Here is a 15,578-nt window from a genome sequence, read left to right on the forward strand (position 1 = left end):
GGGTGCTCTACCACTGACCTACATCTCCATCCCTTTTTTAACATGAGACAGTGTCTCACTAAGTTGCTGAGGCTAACATTGAACTTGTAGTCCTCCTGCCTCAAGGCTCCTGAGTTGCTGGGATTATAGGCATGCACCATCATGCTAGCTTGCAATCATTAAAAAAAAAAATAGAAAAGAAAACAACTTAGAAATATAGAGGTAGCGCACTTGCTGTGCATGCATAAAGCCCTGGGTTCAATTCCCAGCACTGCAAGGAAAACCTCAAACAAAACAAAACCTTGAAAGAAGATGACTTGATTTTAAAATGAGGTGAAATTTTAACTAATGGAAGGTGACAACTTTCTAAATAGAACACATAACAATGTGAAATAGTTATTAAAAATATCAAAATCAAAATAATGTACTTATTTAGATCCTCCAAATAAGGACCATGTTCTAAAAGTTCAATGCATGAACATACCTGTTGTTTCATAATCTTTATCTGTTCTTTTTGCTTTCGTTTCTCCTCAGCAGCCATTATTGCTATGAGAAACCAAAGCACAGACTATTATCAGATGAGCAAAGAAGAAGCCTTTTATGAACTCCCCAATACTCACTTTTCAAATTCATGCCATCATTTATATCACCCACCTTGTTGTTTTTTAGCTTCTTTGGCAACCCGAGCCTGTTCCTGCTTTTGAAGTTTTCTCAAAAGCTTTATTTGTGCTGCTTGCCTGGCTATTTCTGAAAAACAAAAAATTTCAGAAAACATTACTAACAACTTCACATGACTGCAAACCTAAAATGCTAACTGTGAAATTAGTACTATATCATCATGAAGGGTATAATATTTAAGAAAACTGCTTATGGTTAAAAGGTACCAAGTAGGAGAGTAGTGTAGTAGAAAATGTCATGGTCATTGTTCTTAGAAATTGCCAAAATTATAGGTTAAGAACAATAATTAGATTTCAATTGTGAAACAACAAAATACATAAAAAGAAATACCTTCAAATAAAACAGACTATCCTCTCCAAACTTACATTTCAATGAGCTATACTTATGGTTAAATCCTTAAATCAGTGATATTCTTACTTATGAGAAAGAGAGACTAAATCTTCTATAATCAATAATTTTAAGGACAATTTACTTCTCATAATTTCCAAGAAAAAATGTATGAACTTGGGTGGTAGAAAGGCATAAATAATGGCCCCAATTCTTCATTCCTCCTTTTAAACATGTTATTCATAATGTAACATTGTAGCAACTTCCATCAAGAAATGAAATGTATTTTGTCCCTTGATTCTGAATTCATCTATGGTCAAGAGATTAGCAGCTGTAATGAAAGTAGAACCTGAAAGTGTATTTGTGCTCTTTCTACTTTTGCTCTTGTGCCTTGCCCATTACTATAAGGACATATTTGGTTTAGGCTGCTAGAGAATGAGACTGACCCCACACGTGTTATGAAGTCCAGCCAAGGTCAGCAAAACTGTTTAGTTAGCTTACAACTGATTCCACTTGCACCAGCAATTAACACTTAGCATTATATGCTACTGAGGTTTGATGATTATTTGTTAACCAACATTAATGGGGCAATAGGTATAAAGGCTATGAAATGTTACTGCTTTTCTGTGTTGGCAAACAGTCTGAATACTTCTAACTCTAGAAGTGGTGTATCATGATATCATTCTAGAAAGCACCACTTTAACACACCCACCACAGGAACTAAGCAGTCCAGACTTTGGGAATGGTACCAGGAGATCAGAAATGACTAAGTGAATTACAACTCCAACAGAGAACATGTAGAATGTAGACTTTGAATCACCTCTTTAAAAGACCCCTGTTCCTGATGATGGACAGAATCACAGCCTCTGGAACAGGCTGTGTTTATCCTTTGTTAACAAAGCAATAAAACTTCTGTATAGCATCACTATACAGAAGACATTGTTTCAAACATTGTATCTGAGGAACAATATAAGGAACCTATAAAACTATATTCATCAATAATGAGTATGCATGATTGCTAGCTCCTAAATCACTTAAGCTCTATCAATTTCCACTTAGTGAATGCAAGCATTGTTGTGTTAAGTTTACATGATCTTCACAACTACTTTATGAAATAAGCAATGCTGTGCCCAGGTTATAAATAAAATACCTAAGGCTCACAGAAGTTAAATAGCAGAAACAAGATATAAACCCAGTTCTGTCTTTTCAGCTCCACAGTCTATCTGCTAGTACTTCTAAAAATCTTTAAGCAATATTTGAATGCCTTGAGATTTTAACTAAGAATGTAATTGCATATTCTTGTAATAAATGGTTGCTTGCTATGGATAATTTTCTGTCATGAACATTTAAAAAAAGGTGAGGAAAAGTAAAGGGTATAAGTTTATCTTGTAAACTGGAAATGTTGATGAAAGACAAAAATGAAGCTAATGCTACTAAAGTATGTCTCCCAATATTCCAATAATTTCAACATTGAGGAAGCATATACATTATCAAAAATTTCTGGGTCACACAAAAGATCTCCTATATATGAAATACTTTCAAGGGAAAAAAAAAAGCCTCTACCCTTGCAGGCATACTCAGCAACCTCTAATAATATTCTTGAAGAATATCATCTCATCTATAATAATATCAGATAAACACTTCCTTCAACATTTAAGAATTGAAATGAACCCTATTGAACTCCACTATAAAGGCCTGGAGATGTGCTAAATGATTTTAAAAACATTTCCTGGAAAATGTGACATAAATATAGTCTTTTGTTCCCCTAAAAGAAGCTGATTTTTAATAAAGAAATTCTGTTTTATATGTGTGTGTATACATATTCATATATATATATACATACATACATACATACATGTATATATGTATGTTTGTGTATCAGTGTATCAGTAATCTTCAAGCTTCATAGAAGTACATAGTAATTTTTATTTGTAAGCCCTGTGGACAGAAAAACATCAAAAAATCCACCTCATATCTTTTCACTTTAGCAAGAAATATACAATTTGAGTAATCATTAAAATTTATATAGCTTAAATTTTACATTTTGAGCAGCTGGAGGGGAAAATGTAAAAAGAAGAAGGAAAAAAAACTAGAGATACTATGGAGCAAAGAGAATGAGTTAGAGATGCAGAAAAATTCACCTAGGTAGTGGGGAATAAATTGCTCCCATTATCTACTCATTTATTTGGCTTGTGGTTGCTGAATATGTTACAATTAACGTTTGAAATGTTAATCTGAAAAATATCTTTTATGATTTAAGAAATCACATACTGCTTTAATTTCAAAGATAAAAGTTAATTTTTGAAATAATGTTTATTTTCACTGAATTAGGGATCTTTTAGACAGAACTGATGTCTTTGGTTTTAAGATACATTTTAACATCTCTAAAAATCAATGTGTTAGATAACTGGCAGCATTTTATCTTCTTATAGCTATATAATAAAATAATGGTACATTGTATACACCATATGATATCTCATGTTCTATGACATAAAAAGGACAGGTGCTATTGGATACTTTGGAAAATTTGAAATTTAACAGTATTCATCAATTAATAAGCAGGTTTATTTATACAAACTAAAAGTGTTTCATTCTTGTTTTCTGCCGTAGTCCAGCTGCAGCAAAATAACCGGGGGGTGATGAGCAACTTGTGTACATTGATACAGCAGGAGTGGGAGCCCTTTATTGTAGGACAGGAGGGGTATATATACATTCCACACAGCTTATCTTAATTAACATAAACTAGATACAGCAGTCAACCAATAAGAAATCTCCACACTTAATGGCTCACTGGCGCCACCTTACAAACAACTCCCCCTGGCAAAATGCCAGGCGCCATTCTGACTTGTTTACAGACTCTAACATTTTCTTTTCAACCCAGGAAAAAAACATGAACACTATACACCACACAGTTATAAAAATGATTAATAATTATTTATTGTTAAATATTCAATCCTTATATACATGATGAGAAAGAAAAAAAATATATATATATACATACATACATACAGTTACTTCAAAATTTACAGAAATTGCAAAATTAACCCATGGCAATGTGGGAGAAGTATGTAATAGACTAAAAATCAATTTGAAAGCTAGAAGGAGAATAAAATATTGGGTAAAAGTAGATTAACTTCTATTTTGTTACAATAAAAACATAGTTAATTTTGCAAATTTATATTTGCCATTTCAGATATAATGATACTTATGTTGGATATACAAAGAGCCCATGTTTTAGCTATCAGTTAATTTTGAGGACTTATTTTATGCAAACAATACATACATTTAACCATTATGCATTTTTCAGAAGAATTAATGGATTATTGAGAATATTACATTTTAAAATTTATGTATGTTAATATATCCATTTTTTTAATCATTACTGACAGCTACCTGGCAGACATGAAAGTCTTACAAAAAAAAAAACCAAATAAAGTAAAAACTAAAAAAAAAATTGACTAACATATTAAGGTAGAAAAAAATTTACAGGATATTAAGTTATATGTAGGTTGTTAACTTACATACTATTGGTCAAAGTTTGAATTGGTATAGCCTTTTTAGAGACAATACTTGCCTGATATCTACCAAAATTAGAAATGGTATGTGCAGTACATGTTTAAGTAAACATGATTTATATGTTTATTTTGTGCAATATATATTTATTAAGACACTGTGACAGAAAGGATTCATTGAAAAGACTGGTTTAATGAAGTATGGTAGAGCTACACGTGGCATCATTCACTACTCAGTGATAAAAAGACAGATTGGTTGGTTTGTAAGCGCTAATATAGAAAGATTCAAGATAAATGGGAAAAGAACAAGCTGAATAGTATGACATTATAAGTATATTTATTTTAGAAATCAAGAAGGATGTAAATATGTTCGAATGTATGTCTGAATATGTGTGTACACATTCTAGAGAGTTTTTTTTAAAAACTCTCCTAATGATTCCACTAATGAGGAAGAGTGTCTTTCGTTTTACAGCATTCTGTACTATGAGCTTTTTTCATAGATACTTTGTTTTAAAATAAAAACAAATATGCCAATATTACAGTGGTGTTTACAATAAATAGAAATAAATATTTCAGGCATTTCCTCCAGATTTTGATGTTTATTTATAGAGAAAGTAAAAGAAGTAAATTTATGTTAGTCTTTTAAAGTAATTTTTCTTTATTAAACCTTTGTTTTACATTATCTTATGTCTTTATGTGTATGCTTGCAAATAAAAGTTATCTATACATGTTTACATGTTTCTATGTTCAGGCAACTTTAAAAGCCTTCACATTTGTAAACAGTAACTAAATGCCATATCAGAACTATTTTTTATTCAGCCTTCTCTGTGTTATATGTAGCATGGCCTTGTTTTGATAATTTATGTATAATTTTGAATTATTAATATATCTTAGGTTATTATGAGCACTTTCAGTTTGATAAATGATACATTCTGGTGATATTAAAATACTTTTTCATATAGTTCTATTAATTGAGCATTTTGAAAATATATACTATATCCAGACTATAGGAGAACCCAAACTAAAAGACTGGTTTACTTACCAGTAATTGGAGTTCTCTGACTGAAAATTTATTCCACATATCCGCATATTTTGGAGTAATTCTCATGTACCACCTCAAGGAATCGGGAGCTGTTAAAAGGAGAATTTCCAGAAGGTTGGCACGACCTTAAGGCAAGTGCCAAGTGCTGGTTGATTCCCTTTCTGTGCAAGCCTTAACAGCTTAACACCCACATTTGTAATTCTAAACACATGGGATAGGATGTGTTTATAAGTATGGCTCTTGAAAAATTACCTAAATCAAAGAACTCCAATTACCAGTGGGACTCCTTATTTTCTCATTTATTCTAACACAAATATCTATTATTTAGAAACTGAGAATAGTGTCATTCACTCTTAAGTATAAAAATCTAAAAAATATGTTTAGCATAATTTTTAGTATAATTGCACAGTGTTACGTACATTACATTTCTTACCTTGAGCCTGCAATTTTCTTAGCAATTTGGCATCTGTGTTATCTAGGAATTCTGCACTGCCAACATTTGGAGGTCGACCCTTCCGACGTTTCATCCTGGATTCCTCTCTTGCTCGCTGTCTATCTGGATTTGGTGGTCTTCCTCTACGACCTTCCATTGCCCTGATTCGAGGAATGACATCCTCTTCTTTCAAAAGACACCACTGCATTCCCTTTTAATTAACATTTAATAGAAATAATATATTACAAATACAATAAAAATGAGAGATCAATGTCAGAAAATTCTAGGTAAATATTTTGAAATTTATAAAGCTTATACACATTTTAGCAATTTTATTTTTTAAAGTAAATTTAGATTTATAATTATGACTTTGGCATGGTTTTAATATTCCTACTTAAATAACAATCTTTATTAATTAATGTATACATTTGCATCTATATCTGTAAACATAGAGAAATATAATCTTTTTCTCCCCTTTTCCAAGTCCTGGGGATTGGATTCAGAGCCTCACACATACTAGGTAAGTACTCTACCAATGAACTACATCCCCAGACCTTTAAATTGCCCATGCTGACTTCAAACTTGTAACCCTCCTGCCTCAGCTTTCCCAGCAGCTGGGATTACAGGCATGTTTCACTAGGTCTGGCTTAGAGGTATACCTTAGTCACCTTTTCTGAACTATAACAACCATAAAGTTGACAGACATTTGAAAATATTAGTGATGACCACCCTTGGATTGTTCTTGTGGGTAATCAGTTCAAACAAAAGCTACCCAAAAAATAGATGAATGTTCTCTTTACAGGAATATTATAGCTAATAAATGAAGACAGGAAATAAGAGAATATGAACATTTTGTAATACTTAATGAATTAATGTATCCAAACATTGAACTTGAATAGATGCTTATCACCCAAAAGAGAGACAACCAGACCATGTTAGCCTCCTAATGAAGGCTCACACTATCATCTATAAAGTCTTACCCCTAAAATCAAAACTGCATTTGGTCAAGCCTCTAGATTTAATTACTGTAAGTTTAAAGAAAGACAACTGAGAGATATCTTTTACACTAACTACACAGCAAATTCTACAAATGACCTAATTTCTTCAACAATTATGAGAAAAAAAAGATCTGTGGGAAGATTAAATTAAAAGATGTACTAAACAATTCCAATATGTGGACCTTACTTAGATATTGATTCAAATAAACAAACTGTTAGAAAAATTTTAACAAAACGATTGAAAATTTTAATAATGACATTTGATGATATCAAGAAATTACTAGTCATGTGTTAATGAAAGGATTATTGTTCTGAGAAATATGCCCATAGGTGATTTGGTCATTTTGAATAAAATATACATAAACATATGGTATAACTAACTATACATCTAAGGCATATGATATATACAAGCTTATACATATGATATAAGCTTGATATACATGTACGTGTGTGTGGGTATGTGTGTGTAGCATATTGTTTCTGGGGCCATAATGAACAAAATAACATGAAATTAAATCAAGAATAAGAGAAAATGATGCAATTAAGAGGTGAGGTAAAAATGATATGTGTAAGGGTGTCAGTGAAACAAGGGATAATATATTACACTAAATCTTTTTATAAGCAGGAGTATTCTATAAAATGACAATAAAAAGTATAGTAAATGCTCACCAGTAACACAATAATATATTATTCTATTAATATTATGCATTTTGTACAATTGTATGTTTCATTCTTTCAAATGATTGGCAGCACAAGTTTGTTTGCATCATCATCACCACAAATGCATGATTAATGAGTTATGCTCTAATGCTATATTGGCTACAATGCTACTAGGTGAGAGAAATTTTTCAGCTCCATTATAATCTTATGGGACCACTGCAGGACTGGTGGTCCATTGATTGGAAACATAGTTATTTGGCACATGACTATATTTCAAAGCATGATAATGATACTGTGGTTATGTTTGAAAAAAAGAGTCCTTTTAGAAATAAAAATGAAAAATTAACAGATAAGATGTATGATTTGCTTCACAAAAAAGAACTTGAACAGCCAAAGCAATCCAGAATAAAAAGAACAATGCTGGATGCATCATAATACCTGGTTTTAAAACATACAATAGAAGCATAATTACAAAAACAGCATGGCATTGACATAAAAACAGATATGTCCTAAAGGTATAGACTAAAGGACCCAGGAATAAACCCACTTATCTATAGTCATCCAATTTTCACAAAGGTGCCAAAAACATAGTTTGGAGACATGACGGCCTCTTCAACAAATGGTGCAAGAAAAATGGGATATCCATGTGTAGAATATTGAAACTAGATTGTTCTCACCCTATATAAAAAATCGACTCAAAATGGATCAAATGCTTTAATTTAAGATCTGGAGGAAAACAGGGGAAACGCTTCAAAATACTGGCACAGGCAACTGTTTTGCTCAGGAAATAAAAGTAAGAATTGACAAATGGGATTACATAAAATTAAAAAGCTTCTGCACAACAGAATGAAGAGACAATCTACAGAATGGGAGAAAGTCTTTACTAGCTACATATCTGATACCCAGAATATATATTCAAAAAAAACTTCAAAAAGTTAACAAGAACTATTAATAACAACCAATACATAAACAAATGATATGAACAGAGAATTCTCAAAAGAAAAAGTGCAAATGACCAAAAGTTGTTTAAAAAATTGTTCAATGGCTTAGGCCACCTGGGAAGAAATGTGAATTGAAACTTCACTGAGATTCCATTTCATCTCAGTAAGAATACTGATTATTAAAAAAAAAAAGTAACAAATGTAGGACAGGAGTGTGAAGGAAAATAGCCAGGTGCAGCATTGCACGCCTATAATCCCAGTGGCTCAGGAGGCTGAGGCAGGAGGATTAAGAGTTCAAAGCCAGTCTCAGCAAAATCGAGGTGCTAAGCAACTCAGTGAGACCCTGTCTATAAATTACAAAATAGGGCTGGGGATGCGGCTCAGTGGTTCACTGCTCTTGAGTTCAATCCCTAGTACCCCTGCTTGCCAAAGAAAGGAAATCCTCACTTTGTTTATGGGAACGATAATTACTATAGTCACTATAGAAAACAGTGTGAAGGTTCCTAAAAAAAACTAAAAATAGATCTACTACCTAGATCTATAACACTCCTGGGGAAATGAAGTCAGCACACAAAAGAGATATTCACATGCCCATGTTTATTATGGCAATATTCACAATAGCTAAGGTATGGAATCAATTTAGTTGCTCCTCAAAAGATAAACAGATTAAAAAACATATGGTACATATACAGAATGGAGTATTATTTAGCCAGAAAGAAGAATAAAATAATGTCATTTGCAGGAAGATGGATGGAATTGGAAGTTATCACAATAAGCAAAATTAGCCAGACAGAAAGTATTGGGCCAGGCACACATTTATAATATTAGCTTCTTGGGAGGCTTAGGCAGGAGGATCACAAGTTCAAGACCAGCCTCAACAACTTAGCAATACCCTCAGCAACTTAGAGAGATCCTGTCTCAAAATAAAATACACTTGAGATGTAGCTCAGTAGTAAAACACCCCTGGGTTCAATCCTTAGTTTAAAAAAAAGGAATACATGTTTCTTCTTATATGTGGAAACCCCAAAAAACAAAAAAAGAGAGAAAGATAACTGGAAATAGAAGACAACCTAAGGGAAGAGAATAGGGTAAAAGAGGGTGATAGGGAGGGCGGATACAATCAAATAATGACACATGCATGTATGGAAATACATCACACAGCGAAACACATTAATTGTACAATTAATATGATCAAAAATATAAGTAAAATTGAAAACAACAAAGACTTTCTTTAACAAATTTTTAAAGTGGAGAAGGAGATAGGGATATTTGTAAAATAATATTCATCATAACGACAAATAGTAAAGCTGATGATAAATACATGGTACATATTATTCTAGGTACTTTTGTGCATATTTGAGGTTTCTCCTTATCCTCCGCCTTCTGGAGCACACACAGCAACAAAATACAGCTGTACTATAAAAATAATTCAATTTAGTGCTAAACACAATCTGAGTCAGGTTTTCAAATATCCTGTATATGTTAATAAAAATAAAAATATATGTTTCATTACCTCACTTACAGTCTTAAATAATGTGTTCAGATACAGAAGAGGTACCCTTTTAAATGACTGACTTCTTATTTCTTACTTTTCTTTTTAAAGAGCGAATTCCTTTAGTGTATAGTTTAAGAAGAAATTTAAATGTACTTTTCTCTTAAAAGAACCTTAAAGTAGGAATTTTTCTTAAACATTGGGAGCAATTTAAAATAATCAAAAGTTCTTGAGTTTTATTTTATGTGATGATTACTAACCTTAGGCAAAGAATCTATCTATCTATATCTTAGTTAAAAGTTACTAAAAATACAAATACTATTACTTGTTACCCCAATGGAAAAGAGTTAAAAAACCTATATTCTAAGTACTATATTTTGTTTCAGGAATTTGAGTACATTATATATCTTAATCTTGACAACATTCCTAACTAATACAGTAGGTTTTATTGACCTTGTATTACAATAGAAAGAATTTAAGCCCAATGAGGTACAGACAGCAAGAAACAGAACTGTGATTCAAATCCAAAACTGTCTCATTTTGATACTACATGCTCTTGTACTACATGTACAAGATGTACAGAGATGTTACAAAGCTGTTATTATACTTAATAAGTGACTGATCAAAATATTCTGTCTTGAAAGCACATCCAAGATTATATCTAGAAAAGACTGTCAGAAAAAATTTAATGCATATAGTCCACTTCTATGTGCATAAATTAAACCTATATTAACTCCATTCAGTAATTCTTTTTTTTAATATTTATTTTTTAGAAGTAGTTGAACACAGTACCTTTATTTTATTTATTTATTTTTATGTGGTGCTGAGGATCGAACCTAGGGCCTTGCACGTGCTAGATGAGCGCTCTACCACTGAGCAACAAACAATCCCAGCCCCTCCCTTCAGTAATTCTCATGCTAAAATTTTTTTTAAAAAAATTTATGAAAATTTTTTTCTAAGTATTCAACTGAAGTAAATAGGTTCAACAGTTGTATCAAGTGCAAAGAAAACCTTTGGAACAGTTTTATGATAGGGCAAGTTATGTTCACCAGCAAGGGAAGCTTTTAATTAGTTTAGGTTTTCATTTTCTATTGTGCTCTTAGAAACCAAGGCCGCATGTACCACATTACTTGAAAAATATATTTGTAACATAGAGAAGAGAGAGGCTCATAAAAGAATCTGTAAACAAATCTGCATTAAGAATTAGAAAATTCATTTCAGACCAAAATTTAAAGAGTTTTATCAACTTTTCTTTTCTACATACAGTTTTCACAGTTATTTAACTAGGAAAATATATTTGTTTCAAAAAGTAGTAATATATGTGGGTGCCCAAAACTTACCAACAAACATAGTGATATTATTATTTACATTTTTGCCCTTGGTATTTAGAAAGTAAATACTTTCTAAAGGGATTGCACATACTAGATTACATGTGATGTCCCCTAAATTCTGGATTTCAGAAAATGAGAAAAGGATGGCATGGAAAACCTAACTTCATACTATAACCTCAATTCACTCAAGAGCCAAATAATTGTGAGGAAAAGAGAATATACTTTATATCACTTGACTTATATGCTACTAGCTTTTTGGGTCAGAAATTGTATGTTTAAAAAGTTAATTATTTTTCTTAATTTCTAAGACGTAAAACAGTAAATGTTTCTTGGAAATTATCTTTCCTAAGATTTAAAAGATATAGATAGGAGCTGGGCATAGTAGTGCACACTTGTAAACCTAGCGTCTTAGGAGGCTGAAGCAGTGGGATCACAAATTCAAAGCCAGTCTTGGCAATTTAGGCCCTAAGCAACTTAGTGAAGACCCTGCCTCAAAACAAAATTATAAAAAGGTTTGGGGGTTTGCCCCTGGGTTAAATCCTGAGTACCAATAAATAAATAAATAAAATATAAAAAATAAAAGATACAGATAAAAAGAAAATAGAAGATTAATATGATGGAGATGGTAAGAGATCAAAGTTTTGTTATATTATTATAATTCCTCTTTCAAGAGTTGTTAATTTATAGCCTTAGAAAATAACACATTTGGGAGCTGGGAATGTGGCTCAAGAAGTAGTGCGCTGTGTTCGATCCTCAGCACCACATAAAAACGAAATAAAGATGTTGTGTCCACCGAAAACTAATAAATAAATATTAAAAAAAGAGAAAATAACACATTCACTTATATAAATACTTCAAAGACAAAAGAAAAAGACAAAAGTGTTTTGTTTCAGAAAACTGAATAAAATAGTCAAAGGAAAATGAGATAAATATATTATAGGATTGTAACATATTATTTTAAAAAGTTTCCATTACTTAAATATTTGTTGAGGTACCTACTCTAAGGAAGGCATTACATTATCTAAAGGTGATTTACAGAGTCCTTTCCCATACAGGAACAGTATTTTTAACAAGGGCTGTAGGCTAAGACTATTCTAATGTAGGTGATTCAAGGACCACCCCATGAGAAGTAATAAAATGGAAAAAGATTTAGCGGTTAGGACAGGAAGTCATCTCAATAGTCCCTGTAAAAATTATAAGGGTCTGAATTAGTGCATGGAAATTAAAGCTAGAAAGGGAGGAAATATATTGGTCTTTAGAGGGGAAAACAAACTTGAGTGGGATTGAAGATTGCATGGATGTGAAGGAGGAAAGGTGATTAAGGTGTGCAGTAAATAATATGGAAAAAGGAAATGGTTGTGAGGTTTTCTTCCTGAACAAAGTTAAGTTACAGGATGGAGAATTATTTAGAAAAATTGGCAACTAAATTAGTTCTCTCTACTTTTGGCAAAAAAATTAGTTTTCTCTCTACTTTTTAGGAGTTAGAGCTTAAAATAAATAAAATATTTATTTTGAAAGAACTCATTTAAAAATATTTTCAGCATTCAGAAATTCAAAAGAAGAGTCACTATGAAATTTTATTTCAATATGACTTTCCTGTTTCAACATTTCTATTTGCCTTCAATAATGACATTCCAAAGTATAGGTGAACATTTCATGAGCAACTGGTTTGTTTTCACCTTTCTTTCAGACAATGAATTGCCTCACTGGGTTTCCCACATTCTATTCAAAGCTAGAGTCAATCTGTGGTTTAGCAGCAACATGTTTAGGTCTTAACAGTTGTTCTCAAGTCTCATTCCTGCTTCAATTTTATATCCTTGGTTGTATTTTGCTTTTGTTACTCCCATTTTGTTGATTTTGCAAAAAGTTTTAGTGTCACTAAGACTTTGCTGCAACAATTTTAACGTGGATTTGCAATCCTGTGCTACTAAATGCTGATTTTCAAGTTTAATATCTAAGATAACTGGTATGTCTTAAATGTTTCATGTTATATAAGTGAATAGAAGAAACTCTCTTCTACTCTACTCATCTTTTTCTAAATCAGGACCTATGTTTACCCCAGTCCTTGCCTGTAGTACTAAAATAGCTATAGTGTATGTTTTAAATCTAGATTGAGATATTTGTTCTGACAATTTTAGGTGTTAGTTTTTCAGAGAATTGATTATTTACCAAACTGATTTTTGGGTATATGATTTTCAGTAAATTTAACCACAGCTTTAGTAAAGGAAGTTTTTACCTTTCTCTGAAAGTGTACTTTAAGAATCCTTTACTTTCAAGTAGTTTACATAAAACTTTCAGAATGTCATACAAAAAGGGAATGGACTAAAAGGCGTCCTATAGTACTTGCATTTACATTACAGATGAGAGAATTAAATAGGTTTCAGTTTGTCAAAGCAACATAGGATGCTGAATTTTCCTGAAAAAATCTAAGAAATCTTAGGGCATGAGCAAAAGCAAGGGCATCAAATATTTCTGACAGTATTTGACATTTCATATTTTCAGAAAAATAGTAATATAAAAAAGTCAGAATTTGTTGGATTTCCTTATATCTCTCTTTTAGTTTAGTATTGTGTCTATTTTTAGTCATTTGATAGTTCAGAGGTAGGTAGTGAATGCTTGATACACTATACTTAATGGCATTAGGAATTAGTAATCTACTTTAGTCATATAGCTTCTTAACACTACATACTATTTTGAATATCACTTCAAAAATGTGAAAGAATAATAGCGGTCTCTAGTGGGGGAGGGGTATCATCTATTAGAAACCGTTGAGAAAGATGTGGTTTGAAACAACTGCTTCCATAAGGCTGACTTCACTATCTAGTTACTCAAAGTAGGTTACCTTCTGAGAGTGATAACTTTCAATATTTCCTCTTCAGCTCCACACTTGGACTTGTCTAGCCACAAAAATCCTACCTGGTAAATCAATGACATAAATTTCTAGACTTTTAGACTTCTGGTACTGATCCTTCATGTTCTCAGTGTCCAAATGTGCCCACAGCTATGTTGCACTAGGTGTGACAGTTAACAGCAAAGAACTCTGGTTGTTGACTCCCAATCTTTTGTTCTTAATTTGAAATAATTACCAGCATTACAATTGTGCCAGAGATTGTGTGTTGACTAACTTATTGTGAAGTTTCCTCTTATAATTAATTAACAAAATCTTAATTTTAGCTGGTCAGCATCAGAATAAATTCTCCAGAACAGGGTGCTCTAAACCAATGATCATAACTTCTATTTTTCTGTACTCTTTAGTCTCTCCAGTAACAGTGATTTTTCTTCAACTTCTGGCTTTCAACTTTTCTGCAGTAAAAAATAAGTTCACAATTTCTCTTATGGAAAAAATGCCTTCAGACAACATTTATTTGAGGGAAAAATGCCTGCCGTGTTAAACATATTTGCCATAAACATTTATTAATTAAATGACTATGAAAAAAGGCTCTTTTCTGAAAGAACTACACTTTATTTTCCATATGGCATTATACCATTTGAAGAATGCTTTTTTCCCCCAAATATAACATCTTAAATAGAAAAAAAGCAATGATTTCAGCATTATTTTTAATTGTTTCATCTTTGTATCTTCCTTTGCATTTTTGGACTGAGTGTATTAGATATTCAACACTTGAAATGCTTCTGAATTTCCCAGGTTTTTTTTAAATGATCATAAATGTAATATTTATGCTTAAATTTTTTTCTATGGTTCACAAATATGTTTTTTAGTAGATCATTATATATTTTAAATAATCTCTGTTACTTATAATTGAAACTTTCACATATTCTTGAGGAAAATGTGAATAACTTTTATTTTAGCATTATATTTAGTTAAACAAAAAACTATGTTTTACCAAAATCTATTTAACCTTACTTTCTATTATTCTGACAATAAAATAAAATAAATGACAAGCATTAGGTTCAACAAGTTCTATATAATGTAACAGAACAGAAATCTGTTAAAAAGGAAAAAAAAACCTCTTGGGCTGTGGATATAGCTCAGTTGGTAGAATGCTTTCCTCGCAGCACCACAAAAAAAAAAAAAAAAAAGAAAGAAAGAAAGAAAAAGAAATTACAGGATACCTAATTAAAGTAACTAAATAATAAAGAAAATAAATTTAAAAAAACCTCTATCTTATCTTATACCCTTTTCTAAACTAAAGAGGCTAAAACAGCCCACAGAACTTCATTAGC

The 15,578-nt window shown here is 31.7% G+C and overlaps 1 protein-coding gene across 23 annotated transcripts in view; it reads right to left on the reverse strand.

Moving 5' to 3' along the window:
• Baz2b (bromodomain adjacent to zinc finger domain 2B) overlaps positions 1-15,578 on the reverse strand; it is a 346,930-nt gene that overhangs the window by 60,075 nt on the left and 271,277 nt on the right. For all 23 annotated transcript variants that reach the window (XM_040294351.2, XM_021731270.3, XM_078017461.1 and 20 more), the window contains 3 exons: positions 5,972-6,182; positions 634-726; positions 464-525 (listed from right to left, as the gene is read on the reverse strand). In XM_040294351.2, the coding sequence (XP_040150285.2) occupies positions 464-525; positions 634-726; positions 5,972-6,182 (366 nt within the window). The remainder of the gene's footprint in view (positions 1-463; positions 526-633; positions 727-5,971; positions 6,183-15,578) is intronic.

This window comes from Ictidomys tridecemlineatus, chromosome 7 (genome assembly GCF_052094955.1).
Source record: "Ictidomys tridecemlineatus isolate mIctTri1 chromosome 7, mIctTri1.hap1, whole genome shotgun sequence".
Taxonomy (NCBI): Eukaryota; Metazoa; Chordata; class Mammalia; order Rodentia; family Sciuridae; genus Ictidomys; species Ictidomys tridecemlineatus.